Consider the following 19,483-nt stretch of genomic DNA (forward strand, 5'->3'; position numbering starts at 1 on the left):
GGCTGCCTGAGCAGATAGTTAAGCCTGCCAAACACCAGAGAGCAATAGACAGTGGAGGGAAGATCAAGAAAAGCACTTTAATGTCCTTCATGCTCCTTCCTGATGCTCTTTACACTTTGTTTATCCCGACTGTTGTTTGGAAGCAGTGACTCTCCTATGGGATGCCCAAAGGTCCCAGTCTCTCCAAAGTGCCTTCATCCTCTATACTGTTGGTAATTTTCTGTCTGGTAAAAACCTGTAGCAGCTGCTGTCCGAGCTGCAGCATCACAGAGGTTTAGGTAGGGCAGATACACTGTGATGATTGTAATCAACGCATAAAGTCCTACTCAAAACTGCTGCAGGTTTAATGCAACAGGAGTTTATTGCTCCACTTATCACAAAAGTAACTAGTGTATTTTTTTGTTAAATCAACTTTGATTTCTGCTTAAATATAACAAAATAAAAATCATATTTTCCATATTATTGTTCAAATATCCTTTCAATTCAGTAACAGTTCTTGCATGGACGACAGCCTGTCTGTATGTTATTTATGAACATAAATCACATTTAACTGGCATTGACAGGTCTGGTTTTTACTGAAGTGAAGGATGTACTACAAAGTTTGGTTTGGTTTAACCATTAACACTAAAACAAACTAATTCTACACGGAAATTAGTTAGTTTAAGCAATAAAATATTCAATATATAGGTTATATTTGGACCAGATAACAAAAATTAAAACATATATTTATTTTTCAATCAAATATGATTGGAATCAACAAGCTTGGATACTATGAGGCCCGTCTCTGGGTTTGCAGTGCATCAGGGATAAACTAAAGTGTGATTCAGACATAACTGTGAGCAGGTGAAAGAAACAGACAATGAAACCTTTGTAAAACTGAGAAGTTGTTTGGTATGCTTTACTCTTCTTTGATATCAACCCTGATTGAAGCTTTAGGAAGAAAAAGCTCCACAATGAAGAGAACTTTAAAGGCTGAACGAATAAAAGAGAGAAAATTGGAAGCAGAAGAGCAGAACATAAAAAAGGCTTCTGGTGGAGAAGCTTGACTTTGAAGCACTTTTTTTCTGTATTATTGCTAGATAAAACCAGCTTTCTGTGATATGTGTTGTTTTGTAAGCTGCCATCTACCTAAACCAAAGAGATCTCCTCCAGAACCCATATAATGGGACAAATTTACCCAACTTAAGTAGGGAATCTGAACCGATCTACTGTCCTGAAACTGTGGGATGATTGTTACCTATAAGGGAGTTTAGGGAGGAATATGAAGAAACCCGCCGCATCTTGTCGATGGTTTCAAACGAGAGGATGTACTCGTCGTTGTCGGGACTCCCCAGCGTGCTGCTGGCGCTGCTGCTGGTGCTCAGGTTACCAGGAGAGAAGGCTGCTGGGCCGCCTAAAGAGCAGAAATTGAGAAAAGTGGCATTTATTACTCCAGTTGCTGCTGGATAAATTGTAAAATAAAAATAAAGGAAACCATATTACACCCCAATAAGTAAGGAAACATACTTGTCCTCGGAGAATAACCCCTCATAATTTCATGTGAGCTTTCCGGTGAAGGCATGAGCTGCTGTAGCTCACAGTTTCCCCAAACATTACTCTGACTCATACAAGCTCAAATGCCATGCATCCTCCTAACAAACCACAGGCTGAAATGTGAGAATGGAGATTGGTAGAGAATAAAGAGCCGCTCTGCTCGGAGCTCATTGATGATAAACACCCCTGCACATTGGAACGAGCACCGAGAAGGTGAATTAGAAATGGTGTCAGCAGTAGGTTAGGCACTTCACCGAGCGCTGGTGATTTAGCGCTACACGCAGCTCATGCATTACTCAGTGTGGCAGCGCTGGTTCGGAGGGGAGCATGCTTGGCTTTGGCTGCCTGAATCACCGAGAGGTGACAGAAACACAGAAGGCTGGGAGTGACAGCAGACTGGTGTGTGCTTGGAAAGTTGTGGGAGGAAATGTTAGACTGACATTTCTACAGCTGGCTGTAAATGGGATCATTTGTCTTTATTTGGAACCTATTTTAATTAACAAAACGATTACAGCCTGATAAATACAGCTGCAGGAGGCTGTATGATATCAACATTTAACTAAATAAGGAAGATGAAAAGGTAACAAAGGTAAAAAAAAGAAGGAATTTGAGTCATTTAGAAGGATGACTAACAGGAGGTAATCTGCTCCAGTTATCTGTCTTTGAGGGAAGAGAGCAGCATTATGTATTTTCCAGGCACATAGAGCCATTTTATAGCAGAGTCAAGTAACTATGTTATCTTCAGTTGTTATGACAATACTTTATATATCAAATTACTCAATCATAGTCGTATCTGATGTCTTAAAATTAGGCCTCTCTTTCTTTAAGAGGCTCCTGCTCTTTCTTAACCTCTACCTTCAGCAAGTTATCACAACATTGCCTTTCCATTATTCTCAGCCACTTTTAGGAGTGTTGGACTGAGACATAGTTCATATAGGTTGTGCATAGTAGGCTGCTATTTGACAAATGTTAACAACAAGCCAACTAACAAGTTGCATTAGGATGAACTGAAATGTAAGCAATTTTCTTAAATTACTTTGCTCTACTTTAAGATTGTCAAATTCAATCACAGAAATTGCCAAACTTAAAAAAAATAGAATCCAGAAATCCATTAATTGACTGGTGTGAGGCAACAGCCTAGTGTTGAGGCAACTTGAAAAAGGCTGAATGTGGCATGCAGGTCTTGAGATGTCTGCTCTTGTCAGGTTGGTTCAGTCACAGATAGAAACAAAACCAGAACTTTAGATGAATATTTTGGTTTAATTCAAACTCGGGGCCTGTTGAATAGAGGTTTCGATAATGTGTTCCTTCAAAAGTCCCTAACATGCTCATCATCCACTGCAAGGTATCTTTCTTATCAAGTTAAAAATACAGCAACAACATTCAGTAAATGTTCTATTACTATCAACTAAATTTTCAATGAAACTGAACAATTTTCAAGAATTATTATTTATTCACAAGAATATAATACTTCATATTTAACAGTGCTGCAACCTCTAACCCCAAAAGAAATGTCTCAAACCTTCAGCACCATGGACAGCTCAGCGTTTCCAAGAACAATCTGAATGAGGAAAATAACACCGCAGCTCTTTTTATTGGATGTTCTCAGTAAATTCAGTAAATATGAAATCATATTCTAAGAAGAGCTACCCCGTTAATAATAGCTAAGAGGGAAACTGAAAACTATTTCCGTTCAATAAGATAAGCAGAACTGCCTCGCAAAAAAAAAGGATCACCAGATATTGAACTGGAAATTAAGTGGATGGGAAAAGTGTCGTACAAAAAGACGAATAAACTCATTTAAGTACAGGACTAAAAATGTTAAAATTGGTATTTTAAACCAGCTCTGGAGAATCTGAAGAGTGGTTGGGGGATTGAAAGAACAGAAGCAATTAATGTGTAAAAAAGAATTGAAATTACTACAATCCATTTTCATGAACTACATGTGTCCGATTCTCTGCTCTGCCTGGATACAGGGGATGAACTGGGTGAAAACGTTGAGCTCCCCAATGCAAACTCCACCAAGGTCACTTTCTATCATAATTGCATAAAGAGTGTAGATATATTAAATATATGGCTCCACAACATTAGAAAAACACCTAATTGTAATACCATCACTAAATATTTAGATAATATTATGATAAACACACATTTCCCTAATTCTTTCTGTTTTTAGGTTTATTAAAATATCCCTTTTTTATAGGGTTTGGAATCGCAGCCACTAAAAACACACAGCAACCATGGAAGATGGTGAAAGTTCATTGCTGTCCTGCTGAATTTGAATAGCTGGCACTCAAATAATAATTTCCTACCAAATATTTCATCTGAGTAGCACTATGTGATTGTAATACAGCAAAAAACTGAAATTGCAATGGCAAGTGCTATGCAATATATTGTGCACCATAAATTACATCTGAAGAATTTCATTTCTGAGTTTTTTTCATTGAGAAAATACATTTTGGTAATTTTATTCCCCTCCTACAAACAGCTACCTTTAATCTCAGTTTCTCAGCATCCGTCTCTCTCTCTGTCATACCTTCTTCATTCAGGTTGAGGTTCTGTAGACTTTTGTTCAGATTGCGGGCAGTGGTTACCGCTCGGATATTGGTGTAAGAATTGACGGATCGCAGACGAGGGATGGCCGGGCTGTCTCTCACTGGAGTCATGTTGCCGGGTTCTGATTGTCAACAGAGACAGAAGAAAAAAGAATATGTTATTGATGTTTGAAACTTAAAGACAAAACCTTCTCATTTTTGGTAAACTGTGTGAATTTAGGAACATTTAAAATTTTAAACTAAACTTGTAAAACTGGAGAATATTTCCTTAGAAAAAATCCAGCAACCAGAAATGTTAGAGCGCTGTACAGGTCCTTCAAACTATTTGATTTGCTCCCCTTTCTGTTGTTAGTCTAATGCTTTAAAGGGGGAAATTAAACTCAATATGCTACATATGCATATGGTTTACCACATAAACGTATCCTTGAATTCACAACACACCTGCCTGTGCAGAAAACTGTATCTCTAGCTTTAGATCTTATCATCTCATCCTTAAGTTCACTCAAAAACCTGTGATGGATAAATGGCGGACAAGGTTTGCAAAGCACACTTAACCCCCAACTTTCTATTTTGTAACAAATGGACATTGTAAGAACAATTACACGCATTGTGGGAATAATCCTCCTCAAAAAATACCAAATAGTACAATAAATGAACTTATGGTGAAAGAAAGAAATCAAATTGTGGGTTAGACTTTGCACATCGTCAAACAAGATCAGCTTCAAATCACCTGCAGCATTGGCTGGTGATGGCACGGCGTAGTTCTTCTCTTCTTCTATGAACTGGAGGGCAACTGTGCAGAAGTTGCTCTCATATTGGACCACCAGGTGACTCAGGGCTACCACCAGCTCCTGAGAAATAGCAAAAACAAAACAAAAAAAAAACTTCCATAAAAGCATCCAACATATTGAGGGATTTTTTTAGACACTGTCTTAATACTCTTACTGACATTTTGAAATATTTGTAACTTTGGGATAACGCTATTAGCAAAAAAATCTGCCAGTAGAATTAGGCTTTCTTTTTATAAATATTAAGAAATTATTTACTTAAAAAAACTTCCATATCTTGCAGAAAAGTTACTTGTAAGTTAGCTTTGTCTTATTTCAAATGTTCTAAGATAATTGTACTAGAAAGAAATGTTTTATGCTTGCATAACAAAGAAACAGCCACAAAATAAAAATCGGATTTGTACATCTCAGGTAAGTTTTTGCTTCCATGAAATCCAAGATGAAACTGCATTTCATGTGTGATTGGTGATGAGTGTGATTGTGTAGCACAGAGACCTTGCGGACCACGGGGCTGCCATCGTTGATGAGTTGAGCCAGCATCATGGCCACGTTGTGGTCGATGGTGGTGGAGTGGTCGGTCCTCTCAGCAGAGTTTCCAACAAATGTTCCCAGAGCAAACACAGCAGCACATCTTACCTGCAATTAAATAAAGATGACAAACCTCAACTTTCTGTTCAGCTGGTGTTTGATGTAACGCTGTGAGCACAACTCTCAGACTTTTAAACACTTTTCTTCTCTTTTAAGACACACAAAACTGACAAAATGCCAAGTGACACCAATAAATAAAAGTTCTAGAAGTAATTAAACATTAGTTTGTCTCCCAGCATCAGTGTAAAATGTGAAGATCATCGAAGCTGCAAGCATCTATTAGCTGATCGGCAGTACAGTATCTCATTTCTCTCTCTCCGCGTCACTGGATGTCTAATCTAAACTCGGCGTCGCCCAGAGAGGATTCTGCATTAGCGACTGATGTCATAAACCAAACCAAATTACAGCACAAGAATTAATATTTTTCTAAGTGGTTTATGGTGGCAACACAAAGCTTCATGACTAAAACAGAAAGCGTTGTTGATGTATTCTGCAGTCACTTCAGCCCTTTTTAATTTAAACCTACAGGAACAGGATGAAGGAAACATTTTGCAGTTTTGAATTTGTGATTTTTTGGGTTTTCCTTCATACCAAAAACCAGACCTTGCTTAATAATCACGCAGGTTATCTGCAAAATTAAAATGGGACTTGGTGTTGAAGTTACTGACAGCTCCCAGAGAGACAGCTTAATATGCCTCTGGTCTTAAAGGTGCATTACGCAAATGTAAGAACAGAAAGTGCAGTCTTTTGTGGATCTCATAAATCTTTGCCTTAGAGAGAAAAGAAACCAATTTTATGTTTAATTTTCCTTTCATGGAAGCCTACCTAACAGAGAAGTGTTGTTTATTGAATAGAGGAAGAGCTAAAATTACACATGCTCTGAATGAGACATTCGTCTCCCGACTCCTTAATCCATAAAATTATCAATATACCTCCATCACCTAAGGGAGCAAACAAGAGAAAACTAAAAATATCAAGTGAATGGCAATTCAATGAATATGAAAATGTCTTTTTAAACTTTTTGCAACTATGATACACAGAATATCATCAACAGGCTGAACCCTGGAGCAAGACGGCGTCAGCAGTTGAAGACCAACCCAAGTGATGTTCCAGTCAAGTACTAGAAACTAAAGCTACAATTCACACAGGTTTGTCAAAGCCAGGCAAAGCTACAGAGTTAATATAGACTAAAATCTCTGAGGAAGGTTTCTGACACCTTGTTGAACCAAGTAAATGAAAGGTGTACCTGACAAAGTGACTGGTGAGTGCATTACTTGGCAGGTTTTTGTGAAATTCAGTTCACTCATATTTTAGGCAGGGTGATTGTCAGACAGACATCTGAACCATAAGACCTTCCAGGTGATGTTTTACCTGTGTCGTCCTATCAGGCTGCGCAAGAGGTCTTTGGTGTCTCCCTGTGAGTTTTTTGGAGACAACCTCTGTCAGAATAAAACAATCCTTAGTGGCCTCAAGAGTTATTATTAATTTAAAGCTTTAGTGAAAAAAAACAAAAAACGTTTTGTACCTTTGTCAGAGAAACCCTGGAGAGACAGTAGACTTCATGGTCAGTGACTTTAGCCTGAGGCCTCCTCAATGCCACTTGATAATAGAAAGGGCTTTGTTGCAGCATTGTTGTTATCATCTTCTTTGGCATTTGAAATCAAGTTTATAAAGTAGAAGAAAGAAAAGCTCTTTTCCATCTAATGCACTTTGTCCTTGACTGGATTTAACCAGGGAACAGGAATGTCTATTTTTTCACCTTTTTAAACTAGACTGAAGCTATGGTACATCTGAAAGTATGTCTACAAATATTTTTGTCAAACTAAAATTCATTTACAGCTAAAGGTTAAGACTCAATTGTTTTGTTTTTTTCAAAATTCTTTTCATTGAAGACCGTGTCTTCCATGTACGAAGCTGGGAAGTTGCAAACTCTAAAAGAGTGAATGTCTGCCTACTTTTACTTTTTCAAACTTGACTCAACTCCAATTAAAGTTGTAGATAGTCGTGAATTTATGCGGCTCTTATTTTCCCTGCCAGGCTATGAAAAAACAACACAAAGTCAAATTTCCACCACAGAGGAAAACAGCAACCTGTTGAGTCCTAGGGTCATTCCTAAACCCCCAACTAAGAAAAAAAAAACGATTTACCCTAAATACAATTAATATCTACTGTACATTACAAAAGATTTGTGTTTGACTCCAAAACAGAGATTAATATTTACAATGTGACCTTTTTAAACATACAAATGTCTAAAATGCAAGATTTATCTGGAAAGAAAAAAAGAAAAAAACCCTCTGCAGCCCTTACCAACAAAAATTGTTATATTGTTGGAGCAAAAGCCTGGACATGCAGAAGAGGCTGTGAGTGCTTTCTGCAGACCTCAGTTTCAACCCTGCAGATAAAACAGCTGCCAGGGAGAAGGTTTCTGCTGGAAGCAGCTGTTTCTCTAGCAGCATCTGGGTGAATGTTGGGGCGATCTCTGCACGCTGTTCTCTGGTGTCCACGCATGACCCAGTAAGGTGCTGGAGCTCCAGCTGCAACATGAAGGATGTGGGCCTTGACAGAAGAGCGATCTACTTACTGGAAACATGAAGGATCACCGTGTGACAGCATCTGATCGTAAAACATTCATACAGTGGTTCCCTGCTCACTGGAGTTACAGAACGGTTTGTTTCTGTGTTCAGTAGAGCATGTAAAGGCCAAAGATGTACAACATGACTCAACAAATGTTCCTTCGGTATTTCTTCAGACAATTTCTCGAAACATATTGCAATTTTTATGTCCATAAACTTTCACAAGCAGCACCATTTCCATCACAATAAGCCTAAATTCTACTGTTTTTTGCCAAAATCTTAGTTTTCTGTGCTCATAAAAATTTGTTCACTGTTATAATACAAAGACAGATGGACAACAACGCATGTAATATACGGAAAACTGTATTTATCCAAACTGATTTTCTTTCATGCCTGACACTAACTTCAGATTTGGATGTTGCTGCTGGTATGAAAACTTTATCATTAAAATCCAAAATAAAACAAAAGTTTTCATAGATTTTTTCATCTCATTTTAATCAACCAGCACTAATATGTATATTTTTTCCTTACAAAATTAAAGTATTAATAGAAACAAGGAGAATACAAGGATAATAACAAATAAGAAGTCAGAATGTTAAATGTGCTCATAGAACTAGCTTCTTCCTCAGTCTGCAGGACATTACCCCTGGCTTCATCTTACTTAATCATTTTCATCTGATATTTCAAATTGATAAATCAGATCAATATATCACATATCAGATTACCTGTAACGCTTTGAATGACCTTCAGTTTAATAAAAAAATGTGGGTTGCACTTACTGGCACCTCTGGTAAAAAGGTGCCAAAGGTTCCATTTTACCAGAGCTCATCAGACCTTAAAATGAGCTCAAGAGAGCAGAGAATATAAGACGACCAAGCACTCTGGATGATCTGGAGAGGTTGTGCAAAGGGGAATTATCCAAAACATTCCTCTGCCTGGCTGCAAATCAAATATAAAAGTAGAAAACAGTTCTGTCATATTGACAGAATGAAGTTGCACAAAGTAATAACAGCTGGGGTATCAAGAATTGTTGCACTGGTAGTTTTTAATAAAAAACTATTATTTCAGAGAGATATTGTGGTAGTGCAATAAAACATTACTTTATCTTGAGGTTTTTACATGTATTTTACCAGGGGTGAAGATGAATGTATCTGGCACCTTACCTAATTTAGCTATTAGCCAAATTCTGACCACCATTATTCATAGAGCTCATTTTTATCTTTTTCATACAAGAGCCAGCAAAGGAATTTCAAAGTTTAACTACTCTTAAACTTTGACCTATACATTTTTTTGTGATGTCGTTGAAAATGTTTGACATTTATTTCACATGTCTGGTTTCTCAGTTATTATCTTACTGCAGAAAACGGGAAGACAATCAAGGTAAAACAGTTCTGTCTGCTAAGTTTAGCTCATTTTAAGCCAGAATACAAACAGAGCGCAATGACTTAAGTTTATATATATATATATATATATATATATATATATATATATATATATATATATATATATATATATATATAAAAAGTGTGACCCACACACTTGAATACATCCCAGCCAGTCAAGGTTTAGAAAAATGAAGCCTGTGAAGAACCTCGAACTGCTGATCGAGCACAGAAATAGCCGGCTTCTCTCCACCCTTCATCTGTGAAATCTGCACCCAGCTCAGGTTCCCACACAGCTCCAGTCATGAAGCACTTGTCAAAAGAAAAGAGAGGCCTGTGGATTCTGATGATCCACCAAGACTTTCTTTGGAGGAATGTAGGAGTAGTTGGGCAAAGGAGAGCGTGCTCAAGAACTGAAAACAGCGACAGCTGTGGGAAGAAGGCCGTCTAATTCTGTGATAAATGTAGCAACAACTCTTGTTTGTACGTTTAATCTAGTTTGAAAGCATTAAAAAAAACCAGCACTTTATTAAATCTTTGTTTATACGGGTGGCGTTGCTCCATTTTTCTTATGACAGCTTCAACTTCAGAGGGAAAAATCTTAATAGGAAATCTAAAAATGTAAAGCTAACCCAACCCTACTGAGAATTTAAGATAGATCTGGAATCTACAAAAAAAACAAAACAACTTTCATTGTTAATTTAAAATCTTTTCAGTTTGAACAATAGAAACAATCAATAAAGTAATTATAAATCAGAAATAAACAGCAGTTGGCAAAAGTATTTAAACCTTTGGAACATTTTCACATCTTGCCACATTACAAACAATCTTTAATCTGTTTTATGACAAAATAATTGCACTTAACTGTGGAGTGGAAAAATATTTGTCTGACAAACTGAAAATGTGGTGTGGATTTGTATTCAGGCCTCTTGAGGCAAAATTTTGGCATTTTTGCTTATGTTCTTTACAAAACTGATGAAGCCGGGTGAGACTGAATGGAAAAAATCTGTGAAGAGAAATGTTTAACTCTTGTCCTCTCTCTATATGGACACAGAACAACTACAAAACCGACATTTGGTGCCCCATAAATACACATCTTCATGTGTTTTTGACTGTGTTCAAGGTGTGGCTCAGACTTCTCACCTCAGGGATGGGATCTGACAGCAGCGTATACAACTTCTCATGAGCGCTGTCTCGGACGCCACACCAGCGCGCTGGTTCAAAGTTCTGCCAGATCCGGCCCAGGCAGATCGCCACCCATTGTCGGAGCAACGGGTGGGGGTCAGAAAGCTGCTCCAGGCAGTTGGCGATCAGGTTACCCTGAAGACAGGCCTCCTACAAGGCAGAAAGACGAGGAAAGGATGTTGGAAACCTAAAATTGTTTAGCTGTCTACTTTGATCTTTTATAAAGGAAAAAATATATGTTATTTCCAGTTAAGAATAGACAGAGCTCTTCTGACGGTGACTGCTGTTACTCGTGGCTGAAACTGGTCTTTCTGTATAGGATTCATGACAAAACAAGCATGATAGGAGCCTAATCCTACCAAGCAGCACAGAGGTCTTAGGTTGACTTGAAACTCATTAGTCAATAAATCCCCACTAACCTCGAGTCTAAACCTTTTGCTGTGAGATTTGGACAGAAAAGATTATAGATTAGCAACACAACGACATTAAGACTTTACTAAAATTAACTGTGAAGTCTGCAAAGTTGTGACACATAATTTTTTTTAATCATATTGATGTCAAATATTGTTTTATATTTGGATTTTAGCTCTATTGCTTTTTATTCTTTAAGCAAGTTATCAAAAATGCAGCAACTACAGCGACTGGAAAGAAAATCCGTGCTATGTAAACTGAGATGATAAAACAGATCCATTCTATAGCAGCACTGAGGAAAGCTCTGCAATGTTACTACAACACTTTGAGAGCTGATAACGCACATCACGTTTGATTTGAATGTCATTATGGGTAAAAAAACAAACAGACTTAATACAATAAAAGAAAAAAATGAAAGAGTATCTTGTCCATTTACATAATAGATTTTCTTTTGCTTTTCTGTCAAATTTTGATGTTGCAGATCTTCAGACATTGTGGTTAAACTGACCACACCCCCAATTAAATCAGTAATATAATTAATCATAATTAATCACATATTTCCAGTTGAATGAACATGTTCAGTCCTAGACTTATAGTATAAAAAAAGCAATTGAATTGAACATCATCAAGTAGGAGAAAAAAATTTTCATAAAGAGACACATCATGCCTCGATCTAAAGACGACACTTTATCATCTGGAAAGGGTTAAAAAGCCATTTATAAGCTTGTGGTTCTCAGATCACCAACATCTGGGTTATGTAACAGAACAACATTCTGACGCAGACCAGCAAGTTCAACCTTGAATGATTTCAATAGCTGCCTCATAAAAGTCTGAACTGAAAGCTAATTGAGATGAGCTTAAATTGGCCATTCATGCTGAAAATCCTTCCAATATGGCTGACTTAAAATGATTTGACAAAAGAAACGAGGCAGGATTCCTCCACAGGGATATAAAAGCCTCATTGTTAGTTTTCACAAATGCCAAATGGCCGTTGTTGTCCAGAAGGGTTGCAAGAATCGCCAGAATGATCTGGATAGCTTTTTCCTTTAGTAAATAAAATCATGAGAACATTTTTTCCTTCTGTTTTTGCTCAGGTTTAATTTTATGATCTGATACATTTAAGTACGAGGGGCAAACATTTTTCACAAAGCTTCAAATCGCAGATTCTAATTAACAAAAAAACATGAATTACAACAGCAGTGAAGAAATATATGGACACAAAGTACACTGTCTTAGCAGGTTTTATAGTTAAATCTGATTAAAAAAGAGAAATTACTGGATACTCAACTCTAACTTGCATCTTAATGTTGCTCATTTCTACTGTGATGATGGGTTGGTGACAGTTAAATGCTGCAGCAGCAATGCTTGCTACTATTAAACCATAAAAATGTACTACAGAACATATTTCTAATGAGGAATTTTTAGGATTTTCCTTTTGGGAAATGTAGGCCTGAACTGCTTCATTCAGTTGTTCCTTTTCTAATTTTCTGCTTTTGTTTGTCCAATTGGTCAGTAAAATATCAATTCCTACAAACCTTCCCAATAAAGAGAGAAAAAGTAACTACACCTGGTAGATATTGCAGAGAAGTAACTTTTTTGTTGCATTTTTAACAACTTAATTATGACTAAAATCAATCACATTTTTTGTGAGAGGTGATAATATTAAATAAAATAGAAATATGCCATTTTTGGGCAATTAGGTTGAAAGTTTGGTTGCCCCTGGTGACATAAAAAATATATTTTTCCTTTATTTATTTTAGTTCATTGCCTAGTCAATCTCATATTTGAAATCAGCAACCTGTTGACTATTATGAATAAGAGCTTCAAATACTTTTATCAACATTGTGATTGCTGTGTGACACATTCTCAGCTTTAAATCCACAGCAATGAATGGCGTTGTTTAACATAAGAAATAAACAGGAAACTGAAGCTGAAAAGCAGGGAGCGAGTACTCTGTAATGTCACAATCATCTATTATTTACAGAAACCAGCAGGAGATGTGGGAGTGCTCAGTTTACAGAGAAATATACATGAAGGATTGGTGTTTCTGAGCCTGACAGCGGGCACAGGTTTTCTGATTTGTCACTTTTATAAAATGTAATATCAGAAACAGGCACATGAGTGGGAATAAAAGACACAAATAACAACCATAACTAGACAGAAATATTACAAATATTTTCTTAGGAATTGTTTGCGTGTCTGGGTGGAATGGTGAGTTACATTATCCCTACGCTGCCCCGCTGGGTATTTGATGAGCAGCAGACATAAAAGGCTTCTGGGATTGCACGCAGGAGGCCGGGGGCCGACGGAAGTGACTCTTTTGGAGATAAAGTGTCACCACATAGGTGGCTGGGGCAGAAACAGAGGCTGCAGAAGTAACTGCTGCTGACAAAACTGTCACATAACCAATATCTACTGGAAATATACAACAGGCGACAGAGATGACAGCTGGCTCTGAGAAGACCTCGTTTCCTGGCGAGAGGAGTAAATTAATAATTTGCCGTGTGCTCCCTCTGGCCTTCTGACGATCCACTCGGAGCCACACACACAAATTCAAACCTGTTCTGTACCTGGCCTGTGTTGTAGTTGTTGACGATGACAGCCAAAATGAAAACGGCCATGGTACGATGTTCCGCCTGAAATAGAGGAAAACATTCCTCAACCCTCTCACAGTAAGCTATTAATATTTAAACAGCTTCGCATCATATTAAGCAGAAACAATCGCATGAAACACTTTTTACCAGCGATGGCGGCTGATACTTACAGGCATGTAACTGTCAGCTAATACAGACAGGAAATACTTGTGTCCGTTGTCTTTCACCAGGTCAGCTTGACATGACTGTGAAGATGGAGAGCAGGAGTTGAGAGGCTTCACTCTTCATTCAGAGTAACAATTATTATAATGTGTTGCTTTTTTCTCTTTTTCCCAGAACAGACTGAGTCACGACTGAATACTATTATTAAATCAGGATCAGCTGAAAAGAACGGTTGTCTTCAAATTTTCCTCAAAAACAAAATATTAGGTAGTACAACAGTAATAAGCAACAACTGTTGCCAGATTTTCACCATTTCTAACTAAAATTAACAAAAAAAAGCTGACGCTTCAGCTCTTAAACATGGCTGGATGTCTGTTATTTAAAATATATTTTGATTAATTTGTAAGACTTTATAAGGCCTTTTGAATTTGAGTTTTATTTGTTGGCACAACTCATCATCTCCAAATTCTTTAACAACAACATTGTTTAGGAGGTGCACTTTATCCCCACGGTTTTGACAATTACTGTTACTCTTAAGTAAAAGGAAAAAAATGAGGAAAAGCACTTTAAGCCTCTCTCCATCCATTTCTGTAATTTTTTCTTTAGCCAGAGTGAGATTGTGAGAATGTCACTGATATGAAGAAGAAAAATGCTTCAGCTGAATGCTCACAGTTTAACTCTCTAATGTCTAATTTGTGAGAAAATTACACTACAGGTTTACTTCACAATCAAAATGGTGATTAAACATTTATAAAACACACATATTAACGCAACCCTGAACCTTTTAGTTTAAATTTTGACAAATTCCAAGTGTTTTGATTACATTAATGTTTAAGTGCCCATTCTATGAGGTTTTAAATGAAACAGGAAAGAAACAGGAAACAAACACACAGATGGTAAACATCTGTGTGTGATTGTTTAGCATTACTTACACTATCCACAGCAAGGATTTTGGCCCAGATGAACACCAGCAGCGGCCGCAGCTCCCTGGCTGAACTCTGGAGCAGCTTTAACACATATGGGAAGATCCCAACGGACAGGGCCTGCAAGATCCCGAAACAACACAGCACCGGTGCTTACAGGGCAAAGTCATGTGGCATCTCAGCAAACAGGTGTGAGGATAGAGTAAAGCTGAATCAGGCAGCAGACTGGCCCTGATGTAAGTGCTGAGATGTTGTTTATCACTTTCTACAATGCTCCTTTATATATATATATTTTTTGAAAAATTAAAAAAAATAGAGGTTGGGACAGACCACAGAGCCATAATCTCAATCGTATGGAGAAGCTATTGGTAGGACTGAAAAGGCCTGAAAAGACCAAATGGATTCAGTTACAAAGGTTCTGTCAGGAGGAAAGGACCAGAACTCCAGTAAAGTATTGTGAGAAGCTTGTGGAAGGAAACCCAGAAGGTTTGACCCAAATCATAAAGCTTAAAAAACATTATTTCCTGAAACTGGCCAAATGTATGTGAACTTCTGAAATCAATAAATTTACAAAAAAATATATATATCTCTAAAAAATGTTCTCGCAAAGTTTTCTAGCATTTAACAAATAGATATAATTTTGGTAATTCTAATTGACCTGAAACAAGAGCTTGATCTGACTTAAGGTCAAACAACAAGATAAAAAATCTTTTTACTTGGTGAAATATCTGGTTTCAACTGTATGACTACATTTATTAAGGGAAAACAGCATGAAGGGGATTTTTTTAGATTAATTCTTAATATGTGGTCAATATTACCAAAGTGTTCTTTGTAAACCACGTGAGCTGATTGCATATTTTGGTTTTATTTCATCTGAAGCTCACGTTTAATTCTTCAGTCGATAATTATTTGACTGTGCAGAGTTTGTGTAAGTTTTATTGCACTGTTGTTTAAATCTTTCAAACCATTTTGATAGATTTAAAAATTATGCAGTTATTACTATGGTGAAACATATTTTTATGGTTTCAAATTGTATAAACTACCTTTGACATTCAGGGTTTAACTATGTCCGAATTCACTTAGCAGTGTCAAACCGATATAAAAGAAGCGGACGAACCAGACTGACGGCCCAGGGTCCCAAATCCAGGAACCGTCCAAGCAGGTCCAGAGCCCTCAGCCGATGCACTTGACTCAGGAGAACCTGAAAGGTAGGAAAACAGATCAGAGGTAATCTGGGTTTGCCTACAAAACCGGAGGGAAGTCTGAGATTAAAGGAAGAGGAAGAGCAGCAGGGAATATGGCAGAGAAGGTGGATTGGAACAGGTGGTGCTCCCACCACTACTAGAACCAGAACCATTACTGAGTGTGTGGGCATGCCGGCGTGGGCAGCTGGGTGTGTCCTCTTGGCTGCCATTTTATTTGGATGCTTACAGAGGTATCGGAGTATGACATCATCTGAGTGGGCGCTTTAACTTACCTGCGTTCATATAATGAAATACTGATGCCAACTGGGAATAATTTAGAAAGCTGTTGTAGCCACACAGGACTATTTATAGGATGCATATGGCAGATGCTAAAAATACATAAATGCTTGTGTTTGCATAGACTATGCAATGCAGCATTAAAATCTGTGTGAAGGCAGGACGCCGGAGCATCTCCATGTGACTTTCACAGCGTGTGTGGGAACAAGCATATGGAGGACCGCAGACTCACACAAGCATCTCCTCCTACACACGACGCATGAACAGAATCCTCGGGGGGACATCGACCTGTGAGCGTGACCGCAGAAACAGGAGGAGGCCGGGGGAAGACCGCAGCACGTCTGCCTCCAGCTCTGAGGAGGAGCGTGGGAACGTCCGTGCTCGTGTGTTTTTACGTGACGTAGGCGCCGCAGAAAAGCCACGGGGCAACAACCCGACCCAAACCTCTGCTGGTATGAGCGCAATCCAACTAAATCCATATCTTTCTTTCATTCTCACATCATCACCGACTACATTTGGTGTGCATTATTCATAGAGCAGAAGGCCTGGAAGGAATGGAAATAAACTCCCAGATCAACACTGCAACATAACAGAGAACGTGAGTGTGTTTTTACCGCTGCAATATCTTCACCTCACTCTGATTCGCAAGCAGTGAGTAAGCGCTGCCTCCTGTTCTCCTGTGTCTGAGCACCGATGCACGTCATGTTGCAGTGCCTCGTAAAAATATTCACACCCCCCAAACTTTTTCATGTTGTGTCAAATCTGAAAAAATAGCACATACTGATTCTTCTAAATAAAATCTGATGCCACTAATTATTTTCCAAAGTCACTAAATTAGTAAATAAAATGAGTAAGGGCAAGGAAAGCATTAGTTTGAGAAGCAGTGGAATCACCACTGTTTACCTCTGGAGGAGCTGCAGGGAACCCCAGCTCAGGTGGACATAGCTGCAGACAGGACAACTTTTAGAAGCACAGGCCACAAATTTTGGTGTTTCTGGGAGAGTGTCAAAAATAAAGCGACTGTAATCAGGAAGCCATTACAAATATGCCATAAGCAATATAATAGGCACATGCAAAATGCTGTGTGTGGCAGAAAATCCACAGTGAAACACAGTGGTGCAAGCATGATGCTGTGGGGATGGGCTTTTTTTTCCAGTAAAGCCAGTGAAGTTTGTCAGAGTTGAGGGGAAAATGGATAAAGACGAATAAGAGTACAATCCTAAAAGAAAACCTGTTAGAGGACGACAACCCTGAACATACAGCCTGAGCGGCAACTCCATCGTTTTCAAAGCATATGCAGATGTTAGAATGGCCTAGTTAAAGGCTAGTATTGTTGAAAACTCTGTATGCTTTTCGTTTCATTTCGCAATCATGCTTTGTGTTGGTCTCTCACATTAAATCCTAATGACTTACATTTGTGGTTGTAATGTAAGAAAATGTTCAGGTATGAAAACTTACGCTCTGTGTGAGGTGAATATGTTGTTTAATAGCTACAGCAGCGTGTGGAGGAACAAACAGGCTTGAACGCCTCTGTTACCGTAGCACTGCGATTTTTAAATGCTGTAATCCCTTCGCACAATCTGCTAATCCTTTTTAGATGAAATAGCTGTTGTCAAGACAACGCAGCACAGCATCTCAAACCTGCTCTAGATGAGTTGTTGCTCATTTTACTAAAGACCATTATTGATGGATTACTCTGCTTTTCTTGTTTCTTGTTAATCTTTCATCCTTCAAATGGTGCCTGAATATATTTGGCATCAAATCATAAGCGCTCTAAGGAAATGCCAGTCTTCATCCTCCTGTAACAGTGTGTTTAAACATACAGGATCATCCAGTAATACGTACACATATATTTTTTCCCAATCACGGTGTTCAATCGCATAAAGTTGCACAAATTGAATGGCTACTGCAGCTGTTTCCCTGTTGTTTCCAAACAAACACACACACATGCACACGCACACACACAGTATCCACGTGCTCTTCAATCACGGCACCTTTTTCCTGGCTTTTAACGGGTCCCGACGGGCCCCGCTGTATGGATGTGCTGCTGCTCGCAGAGCGCTGACTCAGCAGGAAATTACCATTCAGCACGGACAGCTTCATGCAGCTACTACGCTGTGATATAATGCAACGCCGCCACTGTACCACCCTGCGGGGAAGATGGCGGTGGAGGTGGAAAGACGAGAGCAAAGCATCAGACTGCAGCCCCCCCCCAACAAATTTACCATCTCTACCAGACACAGGAGCGGCCACAGAAGTAGGTGTAGCTGTAGGGCTGTAATAAAGGAAATTAGCCTGAAAGTCCTGAACTGAACTTCCAAGAAGGATTTTCACACTTCTGAGGTAAAAGATGTGGTAAAAAGGAATGCCTGGTGTAATAAATTATAATAAATTAAGCCTTGGAGAAGAGCAAGATCTCAGCATAAGAAGTAGTCCCTGTAGCAGTAATATTCCCGGCTACCGGTACAATTCTGGCAGGTGATTTGTGAGTTTAATCAAGATGCTATTGCTTCATAATGGAGAATAAAGCCTTTTCTGTGCAATCTGCAACACTGATGGCTTTAGGTATCAGGTAAAATCGACAGCAGCACTTTATGTAGCGGTAGTCAGTTTAAGCAGCTGCTTGGTGTGCTGTGAACTTTGTGGAAAAGATTGGCCCTCACTCCCCTTGACAATATGCAACAGATGTGGATCTGCAAACACCTGAAACATCTATGTCATGTTTAATTTGTAGCCGTCACGTGTAAAAATGACCAAAAACTCATTAGTCAGGCAAAAAAATCTTGATTTTCTCTCATCCGGTGCTGTGTTTTTAATGCTAATGTGATTTTTTTGTTTCTTTTTCAAAAAAAAGGGAAGACATGCAGTTTTTACACTGTGGAATTAGCAATAATATTGTTTTGTATCAGAAGAGTAAAGCTGAGTGTTTTATTAAATTTCTACAGGATGTCAGAGTACCATCTATGATACCATTTCTAATTATTTTCTAGAACCCTTGTTTAGCACTTTTGACTGAGCCATCAATGCATTAATGCCAATTATCAACATATTTTAAAAAAGAAAATCTGGCAGCCAAAAGACAAACTGCAGAAAGCAGCGCAAATATCCTTATCTATTAAATATAAGCAGATGTGAGTCATAAGATAAATATAGGACAAAAGGAAAGAGTGAGAGGAAGACAGAATGGCATCTTCTCACTAATAATTGCAAAATGAATAAATTATCATACTTTCTTCCCACAGAAATAATGAAAAAAACCTACTGATCAGTTTCACTTCTTGTAGTTATAGTGTAACATACTAAAGCAA

At 38.2% G+C, this 19,483-nt stretch overlaps 1 protein-coding gene across 7 annotated transcripts in view; it reads right to left on the bottom strand.

Annotated features, from left to right (window-relative positions):
• Window positions 1-19,483, bottom strand: part of rptor (regulatory associated protein of MTOR, complex 1) — a 147,115-nt gene that overhangs the window by 40,813 nt on the left and 86,819 nt on the right. For all 7 annotated transcript variants that reach the window (XM_032562847.1, XM_032562845.1, XM_032562846.1 and 4 more), the window contains 9 exons: window positions 15,812-15,895; window positions 14,704-14,814; window positions 13,780-13,854; window positions 13,586-13,651; window positions 10,563-10,754; window positions 5,372-5,512; window positions 4,819-4,939; window positions 4,070-4,210; window positions 1,238-1,393 (listed from right to left, as the gene is read on the bottom strand). In XM_032562847.1, the coding sequence (XP_032418738.1) occupies window positions 1,238-1,393; window positions 4,070-4,210; window positions 4,819-4,939; window positions 5,372-5,512; window positions 10,563-10,754; window positions 13,586-13,651; window positions 13,780-13,854; window positions 14,704-14,814; window positions 15,812-15,895 (1,087 nt within the window). The remainder of the gene's footprint in view (window positions 1-1,237; window positions 1,394-4,069; window positions 4,211-4,818; window positions 4,940-5,371; window positions 5,513-10,562; window positions 10,755-13,585; window positions 13,652-13,779; window positions 13,855-14,703; window positions 14,815-15,811; window positions 15,896-19,483) is intronic.

The sequence above is a fragment of the Xiphophorus hellerii genome, chromosome 5 (genome assembly GCF_003331165.1).
Source record: "Xiphophorus hellerii strain 12219 chromosome 5, Xiphophorus_hellerii-4.1, whole genome shotgun sequence".
NCBI classification, from domain to species: Eukaryota; Metazoa; Chordata; class Actinopteri; order Cyprinodontiformes; family Poeciliidae; genus Xiphophorus; species Xiphophorus hellerii.